The sequence below is a fragment of the Zingiber officinale genome, chromosome 5B (genome assembly GCF_018446385.1).
Source record: "Zingiber officinale cultivar Zhangliang chromosome 5B, Zo_v1.1, whole genome shotgun sequence".
In the NCBI taxonomy this organism is placed as follows: Eukaryota; Viridiplantae; Streptophyta; class Magnoliopsida; order Zingiberales; family Zingiberaceae; genus Zingiber; species Zingiber officinale.
The window spans coordinates 42,979,590-43,007,392 of NC_055995.1; the positions used below are offsets into that span (position 1 = coordinate 42,979,590).

General features: G+C 34.9%; 1 protein-coding gene across 9 annotated transcripts in view; it reads left to right on the forward strand.

The window, feature by feature from the left end:
- Positions 1 to 27,803, forward strand: part of LOC121984379 (AP-1 complex subunit gamma-2-like) — a 143,712-nt gene that overhangs the window by 84,746 nt on the left and 31,163 nt on the right. For 7 of the 9 annotated variants that reach the window (XR_006112868.1, XM_042537285.1, XM_042537288.1 and 4 more), the window contains 11 exons: positions 7,453 to 7,616; positions 8,224 to 8,278; positions 9,162 to 9,284; positions 9,371 to 9,466; positions 10,019 to 10,146; positions 15,422 to 15,526; positions 15,626 to 15,900; positions 21,702 to 21,803; positions 21,892 to 21,978; positions 22,050 to 22,225; positions 22,685 to 22,789. Coding sequence is in view for 8 of the 9 variants with exons in the window: in XM_042537285.1 (XP_042393219.1) it covers positions 7,453 to 7,616; positions 8,224 to 8,278; positions 9,162 to 9,284; positions 9,371 to 9,466; positions 10,019 to 10,146; positions 15,422 to 15,526; positions 15,626 to 15,900; positions 21,702 to 21,803; positions 21,892 to 21,978; positions 22,050 to 22,225; positions 22,685 to 22,789 (1,416 nt within the window). In the remaining variant the exon portion in view is untranslated. Of the gene's footprint in view, positions 1 to 7,452; positions 7,617 to 8,223; positions 8,279 to 9,161; positions 9,285 to 9,370; positions 9,467 to 10,018; positions 10,147 to 15,421; positions 15,527 to 15,625; positions 15,901 to 21,701; positions 21,804 to 21,891; positions 21,979 to 22,049; positions 22,226 to 22,566; positions 22,790 to 27,803 lie in introns of those variants that run through there. The other 2 variants (XM_042537291.1, XM_042537290.1) reach the window with 2 other exon arrangements.

Consider the following 27,803-nt stretch of genomic DNA (forward strand, 5'->3'; position numbering starts at 1 on the left):
ATGTAAACAAAAAGAACAAAACCATCCCTCACCCAAACTTGTACTAGGGTTTAGTGAATACCTCTAAGATGACAACAAGGTAGCTGCTAAGGGGTAATCGAGTCTGTCCAGCGATGACAAGGTCCTGCAAATCTGGTGAAGAGGAAGCAATAAACCTCCCTGATGAAATCCCTAATGCAAGCTCCACCAAACACATCAACACTTACTGGACGGATCAAAAATCAATAAGACAGTCTATTAACAGCTTACCACAGTTTGTGTCGGCACTGCTCTGTGTGGGAAGAGGGCAACACCTAGGCACTGGCGTTCGGCCTCGTAACCGCAATCAGGGCTCGAGCAGGGAGAATGGCGGCGGATCAGGTGCTAGGGCACCGCTGGAATGAAGCTCGCGTGCCGAGGCTTCGAAGAGGAGAACAAAAGAGTCGGCACGCTAGGGCACAAGGATGACAGCGCCCCGCCGGCGTTCTGAACGGCGACTCCCATGTGGCCCTCGGCTGACGGCAGTGGACCGACCGGGGCACACAGAGGCAGAGGGAGTCGGGCGGATGCGGTATGCGACGGTGGAGAGCAGATGAACTTCGGCCTCACGAGGGCTTCACCGGCCGAGAAGATATGCCCCGGCGACGAAAGGGCGAGAAATGGAAGCAGACGAGAATCGGCAGAGGCTTGAACTCCTTGGCTGATCACCCTTGTACACGAAGGAGAAGGAAGAGGCATGAGGCTTGGCCACCGCTCTTGTACCGGAGGGGAAGGAGATGAAGGCTCGGCGCCGCACAGAGGAGGGGATCGGGATGGTGAGGAATGGAGGAGGAATCGGCGTCGGCTAGGTCACGCGGGAGAGAAAAAGAAGAAAAAAAAAAAACACTAAAAGAAAAAGGAAAAACAAAAAAACAAAAATCAACTTTTCCTCATTAAAATAGGGTAGCCTAAACAGGCTTTTCCGGGCCCCATTTTTATCCCCGTAAACACGTCCATACGGTCTCCGAAAAATTCCCGAAAAATTTCCAAAAATTCCGAAAAATTCCCTTATCGTTATCTGCCCCTTTTCCGGTATTTTACATATTTCACGGTAAATACCCACTTACGACCAACAATTGTCTTCCCATTAGGAAAATCCACTTTCTCCCGAGTAGAGTTCTTCTCCAAATCTTTCATCTCCTCAAGAATAGCTTCTCTCCACTCAGGAACATTCCGGGCTTCCTGGATGCTGTTAGGAATGGATACATTAGACAATTGTGAAATAAATGTACAATAGGAAGGTGAAATATTTTCATAAGACACAAAGTTTGACCGGGGATATTTTGTACAAGATCTACCACCTTTCCTAAGAGCAATGGGAAGATCCAATTGACTAGAAAACTCAGGATTACTTGGAAGATTGGGTTCTTGTGAATCATGAATTTCATGATTGAACCTCTAATTGGATACTTGAGGATGCTAGGAACTAGGGCCTTCCTTTTTCTTTGAATAGACCAGACCTTTATATCGTTTCCCATCCATTTCTGTTATTTCATTTTGTTCATTTTGAGATGGCATTATCACAGAGTGTTCTTGTTTGTCGGTAGACTCAATATTTTCCCCATTTTCTACCTCTTATACTTTTAGTGATAGAGCATCATTAGGAACAAGCGCAAAAGTTAAGTCAGATTTATCAACACATTCATCTTCATTAGGTTTGTTCTCCCCCTGAAGATGAGTGTTCTGGTATGAAGTTCCCTCAAGAAAAGTGACATCCATAGAGACAAATATTTTTTTTGAAATTGGATCAAAGCATTTGTAACCCTTTTGATTGTTGGGGTATCCTACAAATATACATTTATGTGCTTTTGGATCAAGTTTTGATTTTCTAGGATCAAAATTATGAACAAATGCAACACTTCCAAAAATTTTTAAAGGGATGTTTGTCACTAACCGAGAATCAGGAAAGCATTATGTGAAAACCTGGATTGGAGTTCTAAATGACAAATTTCGGGTTGACATTCGATTAATCAAATAGGTTGTTGTCAGACCTCCTCCCCAAAGATACTTAGAAACCTTAGTTGTAAAACTCAAGGCTCTAGCAACTTCAAGGATATGTTTGTTTTTCCTTTCAACAATCCCATTTTGTTGGGGTGTATAATTACATGAACTTTGGTGCACAATCCCTTTCTCATAAAGAAAATTTCCCAACATATTATTAAAGAATCCCATTCCATTATCACTTCGAAAAATTTTAATCTGAGTTTGAAATTGAGTTTGAACCATGTTATAAAAACTTTTGAACATCATTGCAGCCTCAGATTTTTCTTTTAGCAAAAAAACCCATGTGACCCTAGTATAATCGTTAATGAAAGTAATGTACCATCGTTTCACAGAAACAGTGGTCACCCTAGAAGGACCCCAAATATCACTATGAATCATAGTAAAAGGTGCTGATTTTTTGTATGGTTGAGGTTGAAAAACAGATCGATGATGTTTTGCTAATTCACAGGATTTACATTGAAAAATTGACTGCTCTTTATTAATAAACATCTTGGGAACTAACAACTTTAAATATTGAAAACTAAGATGACCCAATCTATAATGCCATAACAAAATTTCACTATTATTTGGAACAGAAATAGAGCTGAAACAAGTTTTATGGTTTGACCCTTCATTAAAGAGGTAAAGCCCACCATCCTGTTTAGCATCCCCAATCATCTTCCCCGAGGTTAAATCCTGAAATTCACAATGCGAGGAACAAAAATTAGCTCTACAATTATGATCATGGGTGAATTTACTGATGGATAGAAGATTGCAGGAAAGGGTGGGAACATGTAGAACATCTTTCAATGTTATAGATTGAGAAATAGGTACTAGTCCTTTTCCTGCAACAGTAGCAAAGGAACCATATGCAATTTTGATCTTTTGATTCCCTGCACTTGGTGTATAAGAAGAGAAATATTGCGAAATACCAGTCATATGATCAGTAGCACCTGAATCTAAGATCCAGAAGCCATTAGATTTGGTACATGCGAGGGTACCGATGGGAACAATACCTGAATCAGCAAGGGCACATGAAGAATTAGAATTTCCTAAGGATTGAGAAAATAGTTTTTGTAAGTGCTCCATTTGTTCCTTAGTGAAGGGAAAAGATTCTGAGGAAGATTGCCGCTTTGGATCTTAATAGTTCATGAAGGGCACGACTTTCATGTGCTCCCCCTAACTTGTTATCACTGCCCTGTTTCCTCTTCCCATATGCTGGTTTTCCATGCAACTTCCAGCAGTTTTCACGAGTGTGCCACGGTTTTCTACAATAGTCACACCAAGGCCTTTGCTTTCCTTGTCTATTTCCTTCAAATTCTGCACCACGAACTGCAAGAGCGGACCCTTCCATTTCTGGTTTTGATTCAGGAATATTTTTTAGCATCACATATCGTCTTGCTTCTTCCCTACGTACTTCTGAGAAAACTTCTCTTAGAGAGGCAAAGGCTTTCATCCCAGGATACACCCTTGAACCTCATCGAGTTCCTTGTTCAAACTAGCCAGGAACACAAATACCAGGTTTCTTTCTATCTTCTTTTTATAGCGAGCACTATCATTTGGATTTTCCCAATCTTCTTCAAACAAATCCAACTCCTGCCAAACAATCATCATCTCATTATAATAAGATGTTACCTCACAATCTCCTTGCTCCATTTTCCACAGTCGAGTGTTTAATTTGAACAATTGAGAATGATTGTCCAAATTTGAATACGTTTCTCTAACAGCTTCCCACACATCTCGAGCTGTGGGTAGAAATATAATGGCTTTCCAATCACAGGATCCATAGAGTTTATTAACCAAGCAGTGACCATAGAATTTGAGACCGCCATTGCTCGAATCTTGGATCCTTTGTGGTTGGAGGTTTGATTTCACCATTGAGATACCCAAGTTTTCCTTTGCCGTCTATTGCCAATCGTACTATCTGAGACCACTCAAGATATTTTTTTCCATTCAGTTTATGAAGAGTAATCTGGAGAGATTAGTAGAGTTGTCAGGATGAAAACCCGCCATCGGTTGCTTGGGCTTTTGCCTCCAAAGGCATCATCTCACTCCCAGCATCTTGGATGCTGGACCAGAGCCAACCATGGCTGCCTTAAAATTCATCCTTACATCCTATTGCTCTGATATCATGTGGAATTGTCTGAAGAGAAAAAGAACATAACTCTTTTTCATTATTGTATAATTCACAAGGAATCCGACTAAAATAGGAGGATGCAAGAGACATTAGAAAGGAAGATTACAAAATAAAAATCTCTCTCAATCACAGATTTAATTCCTTTCTTTCTATGTCATTTCCTTAATCATATCAAATTAATTCCTTTCCTTTTATGTCATTTCTTTAATCAAATCAAATCAAATCAGATCAGAATATTATTTAATGTTGTCAAATCAAATCAGAATATTTCTTAATACTGTCAACATTAAAAAATATCAAGTTTCTCCTTAATTTTAAAATAAAATTAGGTATTATACAAACCCTAAGGAATAAAGTAAAATATTGAGTTAAATACGAATTTGGCTCTAATAGCAAATTGGTGTAGCAGAAATAACAAATTAATATAGTATAAATTGCTCTCCTATTAAATTAATGTCCTATAAAAAAATGCTCTCATATTAAATAAAAACAACACTAAATAGAATTGATGCAATTCGGGCAGTTACTATCTCACAAAAAGAAATAAATTTAACTTATACTGAGATTAAAAATTCAATTTTATTGACTTGAAAGATGATCAATAAAAATTACCTCTTTTATTGTTGTCAATGCTAACAAACTAGGAAAATATTTAAACACAAATTAGGAAATGCACCAATCTAATTACATTCCTACAAAACTATTTACCTTCTACCTTAAATATCAAAACTACTTAATAACCATGCCTTAAAATAAACAATTTCTATCTTAAAAGCTAATCATCTTAAAGAAAAAATCATGGCAAAGGAAACTCTTTAAAAATCTATAACCTTTAAAACTTAATTTCTTTATTTGCATTATGGCAGGCTGTAAGTTATTTTTCATTGTGGCCTTTGATAAGAGTGATGAAATAATGAAATATTTTATTATTGTTGCTGTGGAAGAGGAATAAGGGATGGATTGTTAGAAAAATAGAAAAAAATTAAACATAATATAAATTCTAACCTTATTAAATATATAATTATAATTAAATTAAATTATTCTATATGCAAATTTGATTTAATTTTAAGTCGATCAAAATAAATTAAAATTAAATTTGCTTATCCTAAATCCTAAATCAGCTTTTAATTAATAATATATATCTATGACAATCATATATAAATAAAAATATTTTTAATTAATATATTTTATATTTAAAAGAAATATAAAATAAAATGAGCAAGACTAAAAAAGATTTGGTTAGCAATAATAAAACAAAATAAAATTTATTAAGTATAGTAGGAGATAGAGCTCAATGGCGTAAAAGGATCCATATAGTTGACCCCACCTAGTGGGATAAGGCTTGATTGTTGTTGTTGTATATTTTATATTTAAATGGATATCGAAACCGTATCGGCATAAAACAATGATAGGCGAAAACCGTAAGTGTATGGTGGTCATTAAGTAATAAAAAGATCGATCCCACATGACGATAAAATCAAGTATCAATCGAATTCACGAAGTAGGTTATCTAGAAAATCCTAGTTCGGAGTTTAATAGAGAAAGAAAACTAGTCGAGCATGCACAAAAAGACAAAGTGCTTTTTACTTTCCTACCTCAATGTTTGTTCATATGCATATGGTCTATCTTGAATTCGATAAACTTTTGAAATTACACTAGCGTGCCTGAACTCGGCACCTTCTTTCAAGGCGACCTTACTAGAGCGACCGCTTTCTGAGTGAGCCTTCTGTCACAATGCCCCGCAGCCCTCTAGGTGTCATCCCTTACTTTGTGACGCCGAGTCGGGGCAAACCTATTAAGCTCCGTGATAGTCAATGGCGTCCTCATGAGGTTTTGGGCTACTTTATTGTCCAATCCCTCATGTCTCGGTTCTTTATGGGTCGGAGATTTGGGTTTACCTTTTGGTCCTTCCCCGTGTCACGTGAGATATGAAGGTGCATGATTAGTGCCACAAACGTGTATGTGCAATAAAGCCGGATCATGAAACAAACATATCATGCAATAGAGAAAGATAAATAGACTTTATAAAAAGTATGTCAACAATTCATCGGGTTGCTCTCTTGTCCTAGAATTTAGAAAACTACTCTATGGAGATGGAGTTACAATTGAAAGACATTGAATTAAACATTCTACAAATCAAAACAGAGAGTAGAAAGAAGAAAACTTAGTCATGATGGTTGCTGTGTCTTTGGAAGGATCTCCAAGTTCCAAGGGTGGACGGATGACTTCGACGACTCCTTAGACGGCGGTACTAGGGTTTCCTGTCATGGGGAAACCCTCCTTGTTTAGGAGCCTTCTTGGGCTTTTTATAGCCCTTTAAACCGACCAAAACAGTTAGAAATTCCATAATAGGGCTCCGTTGTCACACCACGGCCGTACCTAGGAGGCATGGTCGGGCCGTGTTGCGCCAGCGACTAGGTTGGGGGTCGTACATGATAGTGTTATAGCAGCTAGGCCGTGTTCGGTGTTGTAGAGAAAGGCATGGCCGTGCCAGGGGCACGACCTAGTCGTATTGTGCTCTGTGGAGAGAAACATGACCTTGCTTGGGAGGCACGACTTAACATGTAGATTTTGATTGCGGTTGGATGGGGCATGACAGCTTGTGTCAAGTGCTGAAAGCCTTGTTTTCGCTCTTTGGCCGGAGGAATACACCCGTGCCATGAGACAATGTCAGAGTGTGTTCCTTGCTTCAAATCCATGTTCCAAGGCTTTTATGCTCCAATTTCGCTCCAGTTTCACGTTCTGTCAATGAAAAGGTACAAAGGGTAAATCTCTAAATGAAAAGAGTAAAAACAATAAAAAGAAGATGCAAGTATTCAAATGACACAGAATGCATGCAAAATAATACTAAAAGCCATGCATGAAATACATTCATCACATAATCCATTACTAAAAATGTATCGTTTTGGTCATAAACTGAACAATTTGAAATTTTAAACCTTAATTCATATATCACGCTTTCTTTTTATATGAAATGATTGATAAGTGCTACAAAAAGCCTCTCTCATCATCCTTGTTATTATGAGGAAAATAGAGATTTTAGCTATCTTTGGCTCTGATCTGGTGGTGATGGTATTTGTAAAGTAGCTTCACATAAAGTGCATCATTTTTGCATGCTTCATGTTTCCATCTGTATTTGTTAGTTTATATCACTCATGATCTTCCAATTTCCCTTTTCAAATTGGATTCTTGTTTGTTATTCTGTTCCTTGATGGAAATATAACTCTTTGATAATGTTGGTTGCTAATTCTGTTGATGGGTAACTCCTTTATACCATCTTACAGAATGCATCTTGTTGATGTTGTAACTGTCAGGATTCTGATGCTTCAATTAGGAAAAGGGCTCTGGAGCTTGTTTATCTTTTGGTTAATGATATAAACGTAAAACCTTTGACAAAAGAGCTTATTGATTATCTGGAAGTGGTGGATCATGATTTCAAAGGAGACCTTACTGCTAAAATTTGCTCAATTGTTGAAAAGTAAGTGCAAATGCTCGCTTTATGTTATATGTAACTTCAGCCAGATACATGAAAAATCATATATTAAAATTACTATGTGGATGCTTCCAATGGTTGATTGAGTGACTTATGATGTTTAACATAGTTACACATTTTTAGTTGAAGTTTCAGTTGTTAAGATGTTAATTTATTATGATGAAATTTTAAGCAATTGCTTATGATTAGCTTGTATCATTTATCCTTTGAAACCTATTTCTTGGATTCATTTGAAATATCATTTCTATTCCTACAATGCTTTTGGGTTTGTTTCGAATTTGGTTGTTTCTCATATTTCTAACTAGGCCTGTTTTGCTATTCTCTATCAGGTTTACCTAGACTATTAATTAAAAAAAAGCTATTGCAAACTTTGAACAGTTTCAGGACCTCTTTGTCCATAGAATTACTTTTCCATCCCTATTGTTGGAATTCCCCATACATGAAACACAAAATGATAACTGAGAACTTTTAATTTTCAGGATCACTTCACTATGTTCATAACTAGAGCATTCATGTTACACAGTCATGGATTTTTCCTCTTTCTTTTTCATCAATATGTTATATGGAGTCGATTTTTGTTTTGCTTTTATAGGTTTTCCCAAGAAAAGAAATGGTACATAGATCAGATGTTCAAAGTGTTATCTCTGGTATGTGAAGTATTCTTCTGAATTCCTTCTCTTTTCAAAATACTCAATGTTAGTTGGTTTTGTCTGTTTTTTAGAGTATGTTTGGAAGTAAGCCTTAATTTCGAATAGTTCATGGCTCTTTGAAATTCCATCTGGAATTTCCATTGATAAACCATCACTTTTAACTACATTTAGTTACCGAATATGATGGAACCACTAGTGCAATAATTCACTGGATTGTAAACGTGTCCAGCAGAGTCCAGTTCAACCATGTTAAAGTTTCTTTATTAGAAAAATAAATTTAGAAGTTTGAACCATTCTGCAATGCTGCAAATTTTTTACTAAAAAGTTCATTAAGCTTAACAGCATGAGTTTTACTATGGTTAACTAGAAGCGATGTTGTATTTATTAGTTAGGCTAAACATGATCAATTAAACTGATCTCTTTTATCAGTTTTTTAAACATGTCATGGATAATTTAAATCCTTAAAATTGTAAATTAAAAATATGCACAAATAAAATCTTAAATATATTTAAATTTCTCTTTTTATGAATATGTAAATAGTCTTATCTATCCTTGACCTTTGTACTTGAAGTCAGGTACGAGTATCCACATGAATATATTCAGATGTTATATGCATGATTTTTTTTCCCAAATTGAGACAGATGGACTTTGGTAGAAAAAGGTCATAATTTAGGATACGTGTACAAGACCCACTTACATTTTCCAAGACCCAAAACCAGATCTAGTAATCTCTTTAGTTTGGTTCATGCTAGTGCAAGCCTGGGTTATAGAAATAACCTCCACTTGAATCCTACTTTCATTGGCTTTATTTTCTTTATCTATAATCTTTTCCTAAATAACATCGCATCTTCTTTGTTTTCTCTATTTCTCTGATGTCTAGGCAGGGAATTATGTGAAAGACAACGTGTGGCATGCACTTATAGTTGTAATAAGCAATGCACCTGATCTTCAAGGATACTCTGTAAGGTCTTTATACAAGGCATTCTACACATCACCCGAACAGGTAAATGCTTTATGTTGATATTTATACTTTATAATATTACTTCTTTATGAAGAAAATATTACAGTTGTAATGAATTAATTGTCTAGGTAAGTTTAGTGCGTGTAACAGTGTGGTGCATTGGCGAATATGGTGAGATGCTGGTTAACAATATTGGGGTGTTGGAAGTTGAAGAGCCAATGACAGTATGTGCATAGATTTCTGTTTAGTTATTTACTAGCAGTCACGCTGATACTTCTATTACTTTCCTTTTAATTGTCAACTTGCTGCTTAGTTTCATTTTCTAAAACATGTTAGGTTGTGATGGCACTTCTTTTTCAACCAATAGACAACTACATTTTTTCATAATTTCTTTTCTCTTATGTTATTTTGGTTGTGTTTATACTTTGAGGTTTTGAAATATGATTCTTTGCATTACTTTTCTGGTTATTCTTAAATCCATGTTGTTCATTGACATTAAAATATTGAGCCTCAATAACTTCGACTAGTTGTGTAGATATTTCGAGTATAATTTTGTATATCTATACAGTTCATTCATCAATAAAATACTTTTTTTTTTGTTTTCTTGCATATATTATTCATGAATATTCACTGCTTTTTTATCTCCTGCACCTCTCATAAATATGTTGTACTTTATAATGATCATCTAAAAGAGAGAAGGATTTGCAACATCTATATTTTCATGACAATTTTTTGTATTCTGTTAATCCTTCTACCCACTTGATAAATTGTTGCAGGTGACTGAATCTGATGCTGTGGATGTTTTGGAGGCTCGTTTAATTAGTCATTCATCAGACACTGCAACTCGATCGATGTCCTTGATTGCTCTTTTGAAGCTGTCTTCCCGTTTTCCACCGACCTCAGGGTATGCTATTCATTTGATGATTTGTATCCTTTCCATTTTTCATTTTTACAAAATTGAATGAGGTGCTTTTGACCAGCCCGGTTGAAATTTGTGTGGCCACATCAGCCGCCAGGTAGTTATGCTGAAAAATATATTTGAATGTTTATATTCTATTATAATAAATTTGAGTTTATACCAAGCTTTAAAATTTCGACCGGTACCGAAGTTTCAGTCTAGACCAGAACGATATGGTTTCGGTACCGTGCTGTCAATAGGATTTCGGTAATTTTTTTTATTTACATATAGTAATTATTAAATAAATATATTTATTGTGTATAATTTAAAAATCAGTTATATATTGATTTTATATAAGTTCTCTATTATTGAACAACTTAATATTGTTAGAAAAAATAATTAAATATAATTTTTTTAAAGAAAATTGATCTATCAATGACTCAAATTAAAATTGATACATTATAATATGTTACCTTAATAATATCAAAAGCAGTGACGTGAATTAGATGGGGCCGGATCCTCTTGGACCGCTTTTTGCGGTCCAGGGGATGGTCCCTTTGCATGCATTGATGGGATGGATGACCCCCACTTATAAAAGAGGTGGGGATCATTCATCCCCACCAATGTATGTAAAGGGACCATCCCCTGGACCGCAAAAAGCGGTCCAGAGGATCCGGCCCCATCTAATTCACGTCACTGCTTTTGGTATTATTAAGGTAACATATTATAATGTATCAATTTTAATTTGAGTCATTGATAGATCAATTTTCTTAAAAAAAATAGGCGGGGATCATTCATCCCCACCAATACATGTAAAGGGACCATCTCCTGGACCGGCGGTCCAGAGGATCTGCTCTTGAATTAGATGGAAGCATTGATTCTCGTAATATTCTACTTAGGTCAACTCTATAGTTCTTCAACACTTAGATTAAATAATCGTAATTATATAAATTAATACAAAGATGCTATTTTATATATAATAATTATATAAATTAACTATTTATTTATTTAATTAATTGTTAATTTAAATAATATATATTTAAAATAGTAAAAAATATCAAAATATCAATTACACATTAAAACAGTAAAAATAAAAAAAAAAGTAAGAAAAAAAAATATCAGAATATAAATTTGATGTATTAGAATTTTTTAGAATTTTTAAATAAAATTTAAAATAGTAAAAACAATTTTAGAATATCAATTAATAAAATTAATATTTTTAAAAATTTTAAATTATTTTTTTATATATTTTATTGGGATAATTTAATTAAGGTTTATCAAAGTCTTTTCGAAATATCTCACTTAGTTGGGAATTGTTTGAATTAAATAAATCTCAATTTTAATTTTGTATAGTGATATCACTAGCGACATCACCCCCGGAGGCCTCCGGTGACGGTACCCCACAAGTACGCTTCCGGTGCCACTGGAGGCACGCGCGTGACGCACGGCTGACGCACATGAAATTAGGTGCTTTTTGTGCCGATTTCGCTCCCCAAGTGGAACGAAAAATTGTTTGTGTTGCCCGGCACGGAACGGTATTTCAATCATTGGTTTATACAAGATTCTGAGTCTAAGAATCTTCTAATTATAATTATGACCTGTTATGACTTTGATAGTCATCTTTGTATCTGATTTGTTCACTACACTCCTTTTCCTTTCTTTATTGTAAGAGTGCAAGTATTTCAAACTTATATTTAAATGAAAGAACACAATCCACTTCTTCATTACCTGAGTAGTTGTTTGATGATTGTTTCCACGTATCACGAAGTAATTTTTCTTATTGCTTAGATTTTTTTTTCTACTTTTTAAAATAAGACTGTGACACTTCTATCCTCTTTTGAGTGTCTTATTATTTGCATTGTTCATGTTTGTAAATAGATACTGTAGACCTTGTTACAACAACCTTTATCCCATTAAGTGGTGGGCTAATATGATCGTCCGATGCCATTGGGCTCGATTTCCTACTGTATCTTAATTTTATCTTGTTTTATCATTGCTAATATTTCTTTTCCTCAATTAATGTGGATATTTGTCATGGTTTCATATCATCTAAATGAATATTGATTGGTGCCAAAGTATATGCCCATACTATCTTAAATGTGTTTTTTTCCATCATTGTATGCACATCCACTAATATTGTCATTTCTATGATTCACATATTTTGCTCATATGTTTTGCTCATAGTTCCAACATTCAGCTCTATATAATATAACAGGATTAGTTATTGTTTTGTAAATTTTCTCTTTAAGCTTTAGATGTATTTTACGATTACAAAGAACACTTGACTCCTACATTTCAACCATTGTTTGTATCCTATGTAAAATATCTATCAACCTCTTCATCCTTTTGCAAATAGGATCCTACATACTCAAAAACTTTCAATACTTATCAATTCCTTACTACATCTATTACTACTATACTTAAATTTCATATATTTTGTCTTTACTAATTCTAAAACTTTTTACTTCCATTGATTCTGTCAAAATTCGAGTTTAACATTTATTTTTTCACATGTCTAATTGGCCAACATAATGGACTTGGAGTTGAGAATATATCTTGTTACTTTCTATAAATTATCTCAGATGTTGATACATGTAGCAATATGACTTATTTTTAACAAAATAAATTTATCAACAACAGTTGGTTTGCAAAATCTTATGCATCCCCCCTCCACCTAAAGATTTCATAATTGCCATAACTCCTAAGAAGACTAGATTGATTAGGAATAAACTATAATGACTAGGGTGATTAAGATGATTGCGAATCAATCCAAAATGGTGATGGGGTAACCAAAAGAGTAGAAGACAATGCAAATATATTCATTCAACTAGTACAATCTACAAGACTCATGCTCTACTATGCCAAACACTTTGTCCTTGAATCATGAATAAAAAAGGTGTCATCAAACTAATTTATGGTAAGCTCAGTGCAGATTGGATATATAAAATATAAAGGATACGGATAACTGTAGTGAAGGAAGAAGATCCGTAGCGTACTTAATCTTAAGTGAGACTAACTGGAAATTTTGACATTACTTGTACATGTTGGTTGTGCAAGAGCATAGAAAGAGTAGATATTACTATAAATGTCCTCAGATGCTCCCTAATCTAGAATCCAAGAGGATGGTCTATAAACTAGTAGATGAACTTCCATGAGCTAAAAAGTTGCTAAAATGAAACTTTAGCTACTAACTTATTATTTGAGGAAACAGTAATACTCGTTAGCAGGAACTATAATAGAGGAACTAGACTAAGATGATCAACCATCTGGGGAAGTGGTGTCTAATATATGGACACAATGACTAGGTGGATAGCCATGGCGAGAGTAGGATACATTCCTGACATGCCCATGTTTCCTACAATGAGAATACTTGGGCTTTTCCTTTTTTTTTTCCACTAGCATGACCATCATGGACCTTATGGATGACCTCCTTAACCATTCATGGGCTTCTAGATGACATCAAAACTACTAGGGTGGTTTATCCATCATAAGGCAATGGCTGGTGGAGCTATGTCGGAAGCTCATAGCATGTACATGTAAAATAAAGTTGGAATGGAAGAGCCTCACATGATTTGAGTCTTTAGTCTCACCAACTCAAGATGAACAAAGCAAATAGGAGTTTTATCTAAGAAATCTTGCATAACTCCAACATCTGAAGTTTTATGAGAGAAACCTTCGAAAACTATTGCAAAAGTTTATGGCTAATGTGAGTGGCAATCTCATTGTTTGATTGACTTAATTGGAAGAGATTCCTAATCATGATATAGATTATAGGCTTAAGAAATGCCACTTGTGTATACCTGTATACAGGCCACTAGCTTGTGCCCAAGTCTTCTAGCAATAGAAAAAAAAAGTTGAAGGATTAATGGACTGCCAAAGGACTACAATTAATTGATAATCATTCCTCTACCATGTGGCTTGATAAGTTAGGAATCTTGGTAGCTTAATTAGTGAGTGAGGTGTTTCAATTGACCTTGGCCGGTTGACTAAAATCTAATTGTTGTGATCCACAAAACATACTTTTTCTTTTTCATGTTTGTGTGATAATCATCATGGAGCTAGCATGGCTAAAAGAATAGTGTTGGGAGTTATTGGCGATGTAGTTGAAGAATTATACATTTTAGATTTAGGGAAGTTATGGACATGATTTAAAATTTCATTATGTGCCGGGCGAAACAAGCAAAATTTGTTGTTCTGCGCCGTCGCATGACACTGACATTGCATGTTGTCGTGGGGTCACGGAGGTGTCATGATCCAGATGTCCTCGACTCTCGGAGATCGCCACAATCAATTCTGCGGGTTGCTGCGGGGATGCCTGCGGGCGGTGGGTGCAATGCAGAAACAGAAACCTTAGGTTAATTTTAATCTATATTAATAATTTCAAACAACTCTTTGCCATAATAGGATAATTTAAATAGACATAATCAAAGCCTAATAAAACTATCCCATATATTTTATTTTCAAAAATATATAATAAAATTTTTATTTATTTATTTATATATGATCTCAACTTTTTTCTTTTTCTTAAAAAAGTATTTTGAATTTTTTAATATTTAGATTTTTGAATTTTTTTTAATTAATATATTTTATATTTATAAAAATACCAAAAATCATATCTGGACGACACGATACAGTACTAAAATTATATCGTTCTGTTTATAAATCGAAATTCCGATACGACTAGAGATTTTAAACCATGGTTAAGGACGATTCACCAAACAAGTTTCTAAGGACATTATAACATTTAGATGGCCTGTGGTAGCTACAAAAACTTAACCTAGGAAAGATAAACTTGGTTTAATATGGAGAATAGATCTAATTGCTTACAGGAAGAGTGGATTTGAGTTGGTATCTGATAGAGACATTGACATTTTTATTAAAGGAGATTGTGGGCGATCTTGTTCTTGATTAACCTACTAGTAAATATCTATACTAATCAATATTTTTTTATTAATATATTTTTTATTTAAAAAATACTAAAACCGTATCGGCACGACACAAATCGCTCCGGTTATAAATCGAAACTCTGATATAGCTTGAAATTTAAACCATGATTATCCTAGCTTTAAGAGTTAAGAATGTCATTGAACTTGTATAATATTTCTTCATTGTTTTTTTGCTACATGCCTTTAAAATTCTGTATAAAGTGGAAATCTAATACACCAAATGGTTGTTTTCTAGATTGTACATCTCCTAGGATTCTTTTTTCACTTAGCCTCTCATTTTACCTATTCTTCTATGGAATTCCTGTCAATATATTTGTTCTTCATTAATTATCCAGGAGGGTTAAGGAGATTATAACGGTTCACAAAGGAAGTTTTGTGCTTGAATTGCAACAAAGAGCAATTGAATTCAACTCCATAATACAGAGACATCAAAACATAAAGTAAGCAATTAATTTACTAACTATCATTTCAGAATAATAATATAGTGAGACTTTTTGTTATTGTAATCTATGATTACAAAAGTTATTGTGAATCTGCAGATCTTCTTTGGTTGAGCGAATGCCTGTTCTGGACGAGTCAACTGTTATTGTTAAGAGAGCTGGGCCTTCACAAGCTAGTATTTCAACTGAGAAATCTAATCAACAACCACCTTCTGGAACTTCACTTAAGCTTCCAAATGGTGTTGCAAAACCAGCTGCTGCACCATTGGTTGATTTACTTGATTTGAGTTCTGATGATACTCCTGTTTCTGCTCCAACCTCTAATGATTTTCTGCATGATTTGTTGGGCATTGATTTGACAAACTCATCCTCAGGTTTCAACACTCTGTTCCACTAAGTAATAAACACCTATAAAGTTTAGGATAAGTTTCTGTTTGCATTTGGTTGGACAAATTTATTCTAATTTTCCTACACGTGATAAAGTTTTTTTTGGTCAATTCATATTGCCACCCAACAAAAATCTAGCTTCTTTTGCAGGAAACTAGCTTTAGAGGTGAACTTTATATTCAAAGAAAAAGAATGTGTGCTATAGTTAATGTTTCCTAATATTGTTGAGAACCAAATAAAAATATTTAATGTAGCCAGGAAGGCCATTTGATAATTTTCATTCTGACCATGAAAAATCTTTTCATGAGGTGATTTTCCAAATAGGAAGGCTAGGTGCTGATGATCTCTATCTCAGTAGGAATGTTGGATACATGCATTTGACTTGTCATGCTGGTTTGTTAAAAAGGGTACCAAAGCAGGTCTCTTACATTGGACGGGATGGGCTGGGTGGCACAGGTGTGGGTGATGAGATCAAGAATGGACTAGGTCATTGTTTTAGGCTTACATTAAGTATCATGGACCAATGAGAATGGGATTTATGTCAGGTGCCTAAAGAGGAAAGAATGAGGTTGATTAGATCAGAGGTGAAACATGGCCTAATGGGTGACACCTATCCTACTAGTTAGTTCTGTGTTGGTGTACTTTTAGTTTGTGGTAACATGGTTTGAACTAGCTCATGATTATGGGCCTACAAGTTTTGGGCTTTTGGCTTTTGTAAACAAGATGGAAGCCAAGTGCCTAAAGAGGTAGTGAGGTTCTTTATTTAGATGGAGGTGATACATAACTTAATGGGGGTAAGGGGAGAAACCTAGCTAAGCTAATCTTTTGGGTTGGTCTAGACTTGTAGTTGTAAAAGAGAAAGAGATCGTATATTTCTCATCACAATAATCCATTTACATGTAGGTATTTAGATACATAAGGAGGGAAAGAGGATCCTATAATTATGATATATCTATAATCAAGCTAATCTAAATCAATTATAATCCCTACAATTAAGGGAATCTTCGGAAGTATTCAACACTCCTTAAGCTAGAGCATATGTCAATCATATTTAGTTTGCCACAAAGTTCTGAGAATCGTTTTCCTCTTAATGCTTTAGTGAAGACATCGACAACTTGGTTGGATGACATGAATGGAGTGACAATTTTCTGGCTCATTACACACTCGCGAATAAAATGACAGTCAACCTCAATATGCATAGTTCTCTCATGAAAAATTGGGTTACTTGCAATGTGAATAGCTGCTTGGTTATCACATTACATTGGCAGTGGTTCATTATAGTGAACTCTAATTCTTCAGCCATAACATCTCGGTACTTTGTGAGCCATGGCTCTGTACTCAGCTTCAGGTAGTCGACATAGCAATAGTAGTTTGTTTCTTACTTCGCTATGTTACTAGATTTCCCCTACATAAGTGCAATACCCGGAAGTGGACCGCCTGCCAATCTTAGATCCAACATAGTTGGCATTAGAATAAGCTTCGATCATTAGGTGCCCATTTCTCTTAAATGACAACCCTTTTCCTAAAGATATTTTAATGTACTTAAGAATCCTGATAGTGGCATCCTAGTGAACTTGCTTTGGCTTATCCATAAAACGGTTGACTATTCAAATTGCAAAAGAGATATCAGGTCTCGTTACAATTAAGTAGATGAGTTTCCCAATAAACCATCTATATTTTGCGTTATCCTCAAAGAAGTTTCTTTCATTCCAAACACTTGAATTGATATCCATAGGCGTATCAATCGGCTTCGTTCCAAACAATCCAGTTTGTTTGAGTAAATATGTAGCATACTGCCGTTGGCATAATGAAACTCCAGATTTGTTGTGAGCAATTTCAATTCCCAAGAAATACTTAGGATGCCCCATATCTCTCGTTATAAAGTGTTTTGCAAATACTTCTTAGTTTCGTCTATCCCACATATATTACTATTGGATATTAGGATGTTATCAACATAAATAATAAGAATGATAATTCCATTCGTGCTCTGTAGTACAAACACAGAATGATCTGATTTGCATTGTTTGAAGCCAACAACACTGTTATATACGTAATTTATCAAACCAGGCTCTGGGGCTTTGTTTAAGACCATAAATAGCCTTTTCAAGTTTGCAAACCATAGTAGCATTCTCCCCCTAGCAATATGCCCTGGAGGTTGCTCTATAAATAGTCTCGTGCAAATCTCCATAAAGAAAGGCATTCTTTACATCTAGTTGATAGATTGGCCAAGATTGATTGACAGCCAAGGAGGAACTCTAGTAGAATTCAGGCGAGCAATAGGAGAGAATGTTTCAAAGTAATCAACACCATAAGTATGTAAATTCTTTGGCCACTAGAGGAGGTTTGTATCGATCAATAGTACTGTTAGTTTTAAATTTCAGAGTAAATACCAACGATAGGTAACAATATCAATGTAAGGTGGTGTAGCCACGAACTCCCAAGTACCACGAGAGATAAGAGCAAACATTTCCTCATTCATTGAAGTTTGCCAAGCCAAGTGTTGATAAGTCTTAGAGTAGGAAGTTGGAACTTCTATAGATGATAGAGAAACAACAAAAGCGTGGAATGCAGGACTACGGTAATCAAACGAAATATGATTAGACAAAGGATGAGTTGTGCATGACCGAATACCTTTACGAAGAGCAATAGGTAGATTAATATCGGAGGGGCGAGGAGCATCAGGATCTGCGCAGGAAGAGGAGGTGAGGGACATGAGACAGGTTCTGGACGAGAACGCCTCATACACCTGCAATGGTTTAAGAGACGGAGCATCTGTAGTGGAAGACATGGATGGTGGGATTTGTAATGGAGGAGATGCTAATGTATCAGATTACTGAGCCAAAAGGGGAAAAGTATGGTTTTGACTCAAAAACGTAATATCAACACAAGTGTAACTTGATTTTGTGAGTGTGTCAAGACAATGATATCCTTTTTGTATATGAGAATATCCAAGCATGATGCACTTAATAGAGCGAGAAGACAATTTATCCAAGCTGGGAGTAAAATCATGAACAAAACAAACACAACCAAATATGTGAGGAAGCACAGAGAAAATAGGTTTGTCAGGATGAAGATATGAAAATGGGATATCTCCATGTAACACAGTAGATAACATCCTATTTATGAGGAAACATGTTGTGAGAATAGCTTCATCCTACAAATACTTAGGGACATGCATGTGACAAAGAAGTGTACGAGTTACGTCTAAAATATGATACTATTTGCATTCAACAACTCCATTTTGTTAGGAAGTGTATGTGCAAAACGTTTGATGAATTATGTCATCAGAATTACAGAATATAGACTCTGTCTTCTAAGTAAACTCAAGTGCATTATCGGTATGAAGAATGCACAAGGCAACAAAATATTGAGTTTTTATTTTGTTATAAAATGATGTTAACACCTCAGAAACCTCACTCCTATTTTTGAGTAAATATAACCAAGTCATGCGAGAATAATCATCAATAAAAATTATAAAATACTAAAAATCTCCTCTTTACTCAACTTTACTAGGTCCCCAATCATCACAACGAAGAAGTTCAAAAGCAAACGAACTACGTTTATCAACTCTAGAAGGAAAAGAAGTACGATGGTGTTTGCCGAATTCACAGGACTAACACTGAAAATTTAGTAGACGGAATGAGAACTAAACTTTTGAGAGTGGAAGAAGATGAGTGACCTAGACGACAATGAGACAGTTGCTGAGAATGCCCGGGAACTTACAAGTGTAATCGAATCCAGATAGCATAGATCATCACTCTCATGTCCACCAATTATCCGCTTCGTGTGCAGAGCCTGAATAATACAATAGGATGGATATAAATATATAGAGTAGTTGTGAGCTTTTGCTAGCTAGCTTATTGATAGTAAACTAACAGGAAATTTAGTTGCAAAGAGAACATTATCAAGAGTGATATTTGTAGTGAGCCTGACAACACCTCTTCCCATAATTAGAAAATAGGTACCATTGGTTAGATGGACAAGGGATAAAGATGGGGAAATAAAAGAGGAAGAGAAAACCGACTTGTTACTAGTAATTTGAGCAGACGCACCAGAATCCAGCATCCCAGACTTATCAAGAGACACAACTAACGCATCTGGAGAGGATGAGACAGCACTGGCAGAGGGAATGCTAGCAGAAGAGAGAAACAATTTCTCATAATTAGTACGAGAAATAGAGACCATATCATCATGACCACTAGTGTCTGGTGATGGAGTCGATAGTTCAGTAGACGCATTAATAGCCCAATCAGGCTTACCAAACAACGTCTAACACTTCTCGGAGGTATAGTTGGAATGACCACAGTGAACACATGAACGATTACTCCACGACCACGATTGCGACTACTATTATGACTCCAAAAGAACCCACAACCGTGAGAATCCATAGTCGAAGTGTCAGAAGAAGAGGAAAAGTTAGTGTCAGGAAAGCCCTTGGTCACACGAAGAACCTGAGGCAAAAAAGGACGTCGACACAAAAATCGACAGCATAGGGCACCAGTGCTGAAATCGGCCAAAAGGATGTCGGTGCTGAAATCGGCAGCACAAGGCGTTGGTGCAAAAATTGACAGCACAAGGCGTTGACGCTGAAATCGACAGAAAAGGATATTGGGACCGAAATCGACAGCAGTAGTATGAGGCAGCAGCAGCATGAGGCAGCAACAACAACAAGAAGTAGCAATAGGGGGCGGCATAAAAATTAGGTCAGAGAAGGAGAACTTAGCTATGTTACCATGTAAAAGAGAAAGAGACTATATATTTCTCATTAGAACAATCCGCTTACATGTAGGTATTTAGATACACAAGGAGGGAAAGAGGATCCTATAATTATGGTATGTCTATTAATTACAATCAATCACAATCTCTATAATCAAGCTAATCTAAATCAATCATAATCCCTACAATTAAAGGAATTTTCGGAAGTATTCAAACATGGTATGATAGGAATGTAACAGTTTGAGAAACGACTCTGGTGCTAGAGATTAATCAAGAGAGCTGTATTAATTTCTATGTTTGGGAGTCCATATTCTCTTTTTCATTTTATTATTTTACGTGGAACACCTTCTTGCACTTTTATCATTGTTTGTACTTTGTTTTGTGGTGGCACAACTTGGTGCGTTCTCATGAACAATGCTGTATGCATAGACTCCTCTTGCCGCTGGTGCAAATTTTTAAACCATGATTATGTTAACTAGTTCACTCTTTAGTTGTGAATTATTCATGCATAAATACTGCTCATTTTTTATCTCTAATAAATATTGATAACTCAATTTACACTTACAAATCAAAACAAAGAATGCTTTTAGTGGAGGACTGACAATCCAAGTTACATAATTTGAACTTGTGCTAATTATTACCAACCAAACTAAAATTTAGTTTGTTGACGTGTTTCACAAAGATCATTGCATCTGAATGGCTATTTAAGATCATTAAACCTTTATCACAAGTCATCCAGTACACAAGATTTAGAAATGAGAAACTATATTGTGACTGTGCTCGTCATATTTCTGTCTACTTTGTATTGATGGATGACTAATATTCTAATTGGCTTCCTTTCAAAGGCGTAGATGATATGGTTGTAATCATGTATTATATAAGCTACACGTAATATAAAACAAATAATTAATGAGAAATATACCCCATTGAACAATAGTTTGCTTTTGTTCAATAATATTTGGGTACTGCAGTTATATGGTAATTGAATGTTACGTGCTATCAATCTTGTGCGCATTAAACTCTGATTCTTATGAACTTATATATTGATTGAATTCTTTTTCTTGTACACAAGGCATTGCTCCAGCCAGTGGTACAGATATTCTTATGGATCTTTTGTCTATTGGAACACCACCTGTTCAAAGTAATACTTCACCTGAAATTTCCTCCGATAAAGGTAACAATTTATTAAAGCTTAAATATAGCAATTTTATTTATCCTTATATTCTTGCTAGATTTTAATCTTCTTTTCTGCATTCTCTTAGGATTATCACTGATAACCAAACCGGCTTCTAATTCTGTTCATGTAGTAGATTTGTTGGATGGATTAACATCAAATGGATATCTGCCTGGTAAATTTGGTTCGTGATTAGTGTTTTTACACTGAAATGGGAAATCTGATGACATCTTTTTTCTTAAACAGAAGTTCATATTCCAGTTTACTCCTCTATCACTGCTTTTCAAAGTAGTACCCTGAAGATTACATTCAGCTTCACGAAGCAGCCTGATAAACCACAAGTTACTCAGATCCTTGCTACATTTATTAATTTGTCATTCGATGCCTATACAGATTTTGTTTTTCAAGCAGCTGTTCCAAAGGTAAACCAACATATGATTATTAACTTAATGTTTTTCTTTACACATTGTTTATTTTCTGAATTTAATTGATTAGATATGTCTTGTTAGTCATGCTAATTCTACAATAAACACAAAAATACTTGTATCACGTAAAGGTTGTTTCTTGAAATTGTTAGTTCATAACACTGCTGCTAGACTAAGATCTAGTAATCATTGTTCTATCTTGGTAATGATGTTTAGATATCCTTATATGTGTTTGTTGCTATGCATTTGTACAGTTAGATATATATTCCATGTTCAGGTGCACTGGAACATTTGTCTACTTTCTTGTCTTAATTGAATATTTTCTTTTACTTGTATAGTAGGCTGATTAATGATCATTGGGCATCATAGCCTTGCTGTTTCATAACTCAGAGTTCACTATCCATCAGTGGTTCAATCTGCTACTATCTTGACAGCAAATATTATTGCATTGTACAGTTTGTCAAGTTACATTTAGATCCAGCCAGCAGTAATCACCTTCCTTCTAATGGAAATGGGGCGGTTACACAAACTGTAACTGTTACTAATGGTCAGCATGGACAGGTATGAGAGTTCCGGGTTGAGACTTTCTTGCTACTTGACTACCCTTAGCTATATTTTTGATTTAGTTTGGATTAATCTTGTAAAACAGTTTTATGTATGGTTTGATATCACATACTATGTTTCTTATGTGTTTAGTGGAAAAATTAAAATATATCATTTTAGTAAATTAAAAAACTCAATATTAATTGACACAGAATCTCTCCTAGGTTGCCTACGCCGATTACTAGAATGTGTATTTTTAGGTATATATCTTCTTTTTCTTAATATCTACTTTTTCCCTTTTTATCAAAAGTATTTAATTTCTTTTTTCACCTTTAAGTTATCACTAGGATCATATGTCATGATGGCAAAAGGCGAATACGTTCGCCCCCAGCGCCCTCGCCAACCCGTCCCAGGGCCAACACGGAGGAGGTAAATCACGGGCGGCTACTAGCCTTTCGAATAGTGACTAGCACATAAGGGAGGCATTTATCTCGACTTTGCCGAGATTCGAACCCCAGACCTCATGATGGCAACACCTCATGCGCTAGCCACTAGACCCATCCGAGGGGACTAAAATTGTATGGGTAAACTTTTTATAGTGACCGACACCACCGTCGAAACGGCCCCTTATCAGAAACCTCCGAAGGGATTTTTGGGTGAACGGCACAACTTAATTGATAAGAGTCTGCGCAGGGGGTGTTCGAACTTGGCACCTCAGTCAAAGGGTACAACTAGGATCATATGTCAGCACATTGGCATAGTAGCAAAGACATGCTATTCCAGTCAAAGATTGAGATTTCTATTTCGAACCTTGGTTTTATGCTTGCTTAGTTGCAGTGATTATGGGTGCTTGGTTAGGTTATTTCATTTTCAAGCTTACTAGTTGCTAGAGAAATTAGAGAGTTGAAAAAAAATACCAGTTGCATAATTACTTTTCTTTTTCATGTTTGACTATAATCTTAATGCACAATGTAAAATATAAATAAATATTACACTTTTTGCTTTGGCTTTGCTTTCTTTCATTTTATAGACTAAAATAGGCCGCCCCCTCCGCGATCCGTCACGGGCTGTGGTTGTTTTTCTTTTTTTTTTTTATAGAAATTAAATTTCCTATTTAATTAATTAAATAATTCCTAAGTACGTGTGATATTTCGAATAGGCTTCTATAAACCCTAATTAAATCATCCTAATAAAATATATAAAATATATATATATAATTAAAAAAAATTAATAAAATTTGCTAATTAATATTCTGAAAATTTATTTTTTAATATTTTGAATTTTATTTAAAAATTTAAAAATAATAATAAATTCTGATTTATATTTTAGTATATTTTTTTATTATTTTGTATTATTTTAAATTTCATTTAAAATTTTAAAAAATTTAAAAAAATCTATTTTTTTTTAAATCTAATAAATTAGATATATATTTTGATATTTTTTTATTATTTTGTATTATTTAAAATTTCATTTAATTTTTTTAAAAAATTCTTTATAAATTCTAAAAAAATTTAAAAATTCTTAAAAAATAAAAAATCTAATAAATTAGATTTATATTATGTTTTTATTTTATTTTATGTTTTTTTACTTAATATTTTTTTACTATTTAAAATGTATATTATTTAATTAATAATTACTTAAATGAATAAATAGTTAATTTATATAATTATTATATATAAAGTAATATCTTTGTATTAATTTATATTCTTATTATTATAGATAGATCAATTTTAATTCGAGTTATTGATAAATCAATTTTATTTTAAAAACTATATTTAATTATTTTTTCTAACAATATTAAGTTATTCAATAAGTGAAAACTTATATAAAATCAATATACAACTTATTTTTATATACACTATAAAAATATTTATCTTATAATTACTATTTATAAATAAAAAAAATACCGAAACTGTATCGGCACGGCAGGATACGATATCGAAATCGTATCGTTCCAGTATCAAAACCTCGACACGGGTCGAAATTTTAAACCTTGGTCACAATACAGTTTCATCAGGTATTCCAATTTGATTTTCAAATCATCCAAAATAATCTTTAACTAGAATAGTTCATATAATCCTTGAGCAATGATTCTAAATTCTGATTATGCAGATGATCTTGCCACCACATTTTGTTCCTTGCTCCATGTCACCAAATTACCACCAAGGAAACTACTTTCCTGTAGTTAATCTTCTATCCACTAGAGAACATGCATAGTCTGCATCTGTGTAAGCTTCTAAAGCTAGTGTCTCATTTCTCTTAAACAAAATTCCCTTTCCTGGAGTGCCTTTCAAGTAATGTAATACTCTGTAAGCAGCTTGAAGGTGAGATTCTCTTGGATCATGCATGAATTGGCTGATTACACTCACAGCATATGCAATGTCTGGACGAGTGTGAGCAAGGTATATGAGCCGACCAACCTACCTCTGATACATTTTTTTGTCAACAGTTGGTTCTTCCTTAGCTTCTCCTATCTTGTGATTTGGATCCATTGGATTAGAAATCAGTTTACACCCAATCTTCCCTGTTTCAGCTAACAAATCAGTTATATACTTCTGCTGAGAAATAAAAATTCCTTTGGTAGAGTATGCTACCTCAATACCAAGGAAGTACTTCAGTTTGCCCAGTTCCTTTATTTCAAATTCCTTTATTAATTGCTGCTTTAGATCATGTTTTTCCTTTTCATCTTTTCCGGTCACAATGATATCATCTACATAGACTAGAAGAGCGGTCACCTTCTTTGTTGTTGAGTGCTTAACAAAGAGAGAATGACCCCTTGGCTTTGGTATACCCAGATATCTTCGTGACTTTTGTAAATCTTCCAAACCATGCCCTAGGAGATTGTTTTAGACCATAAAGAGCCTTCCTTAGTTTACATATTCTGTTATCAGTATCCCCTTCAAATCTTGGTGGGAGGTTCATATAAATTTCTTCATCTAAATCTCCATGAAGAAATGCATTCTTCACATCATACTGTAGGAGTTGTCAATTGAAGTGTGCAGCCAAAGATAGTGTAGCTTTGGCAGTATTCATTTTTGTAACTGGAGACAAGGTCTCCTGACAACCTACCCCATAAGTCTGAGTATCACCTTTTGGCACTAACCTAGCTTTATATCTCTCAAGAGATCCATCTGCTTTGTATTTTAATGTGAAAATCCACTTACAATCAATAATGTTCTTCCCAGCTTCTCAACAACCTCCTATGTCTTATTCTTTTCTAATGCATCCATTTCCTCCCTCATGGCATCCCTCTATTCCCCTTTTGACAATACCTCAGAAATAGTATTGGGAATAGTCATGGTATTTAGACTCACAATGAATCTTTTGTGGGCTGGTGATAGATGTTTAAGAGAAACATAGTGAGATAAAGGATAGAGAGGGTGTTTAGTGTATTCTCTAGTACCTTTTCTAATAGCAATGGGAAGGTCAAGGCTATCTGTTAGGTCAGTGGATGATTTAGTAGATTGTAATGGTGGGTCAAAACTTAGTATGATCCAAGCATCAGGGTCGGAGGTTTGTGGTTGAGGTTCTTAGACTTGTATCGCTTCTGGAGCGGTCTTTCTCTTTGAATGCACTTGGGGGATACTTAGAGTATCACTAGGAGGAGACTCACTAGATGGAATAGAAGGTGATTCGATATGAACTTGAGTAGGAGGAAGATCAAGAGCGTTAATGAGTTCAAATGACTCATAAGTGCTATCTTTTGTCATTGAAATCTCCCCCTGAGGATAAGACTTAGAGAAGAACGGAGTATGTTCAGAGAAGGTAACATCAGCCGAGATGTAAAACTTTTGAGATGAAGGGTGGTAACACTTATACTCTTTTTGAGTAGATGAATATCCAAGGAAGACATATTTGATGGAACGAGGATCTAGTTTACCTTGAAGTGGACTGTGGATATGAACAAAAGTAGTGCACCCAAAAATCCTAGGAGTAAGTCGATTTGTGGTTCGAAAATGAGGATAAAACTCCTTGAGGAGTTACATGAGACTCTAGTTTTCTAGGACATGTGAAGGAAGTCTGTTTATCATGTATGTGACATTAAGGATAGCCTCTCCTCAATAGGATTTAGGGACATTGTTGTGGAAAAGAATAGCACGAGTAGTGTTGAGTAAGTGTCCATTTTTCCTTTCTACTATTCCATTTTATTGGGGTGTATAAACACAAGATGAATTATGAATAATCCCCTGGGATTGGAAATAGGAGGACAAAGTTTGGTTGAAGTAATCTCTAGCGTTATCTGTTTTAACGCTTTTGATTTTCACTCTAAATTGATTTTGAATCATTGAGTGAAAATTAAGAATAATAATATTGACATTAGTTTTTTGTTTGAGGAGAAACACCTATGTAACCCGAGTGCAATCATCAATTAAGATGACAAACCATCGAGTCCCAGAAACATTGGGAATATTAGAAGGACCCCATATATCACTATGAATTAAATGAAAGGGAGTAGAACTTCTTTTATTGCTAATAGGAAAGGGTACATGAGATTATTTTGCCAATTCACAAACATCACATTGAAATTCAGAAACATCCAATCCTTGAAAAAGATGAGGAAACATGAACTTTAAAACTCTAAAAGATGGATGACCAAGACGTTTATGATGCAACCAAATATTGTCCTTATTGGAAAAATTGTAAAAGGACAAAGACATTATTCTTTTTAGTGGATTTAAGGTAGTAAAGACCACTATGTTCCTTAGCAAGTCCAATCCTCCTCCCCGAGTCCTAATCCTGGAAAACACAATAAGAAGGGGGGAAAATGGCATGATAGTGAAGTTCAGTAGTTTATTTTTGAACGAAAACAAGGTTGGCATACAGTTTTGGTACATGGAGGACGTTTTTGAGGATAAGGTTAGTAGTAAGATGAACATTTCCAAAACTAGCAACAGTGGCTAAAGATCCATTGGCTACTATAATTTTTCTGTTACTTGGGTTGGGGTTATAAGTGTGAAAAATTTTAGAATTGAGAGTGTGGTCTGTGGCACTGGAGTCTATTATCCATGAGTTATCAAACAAACTGTTTGAG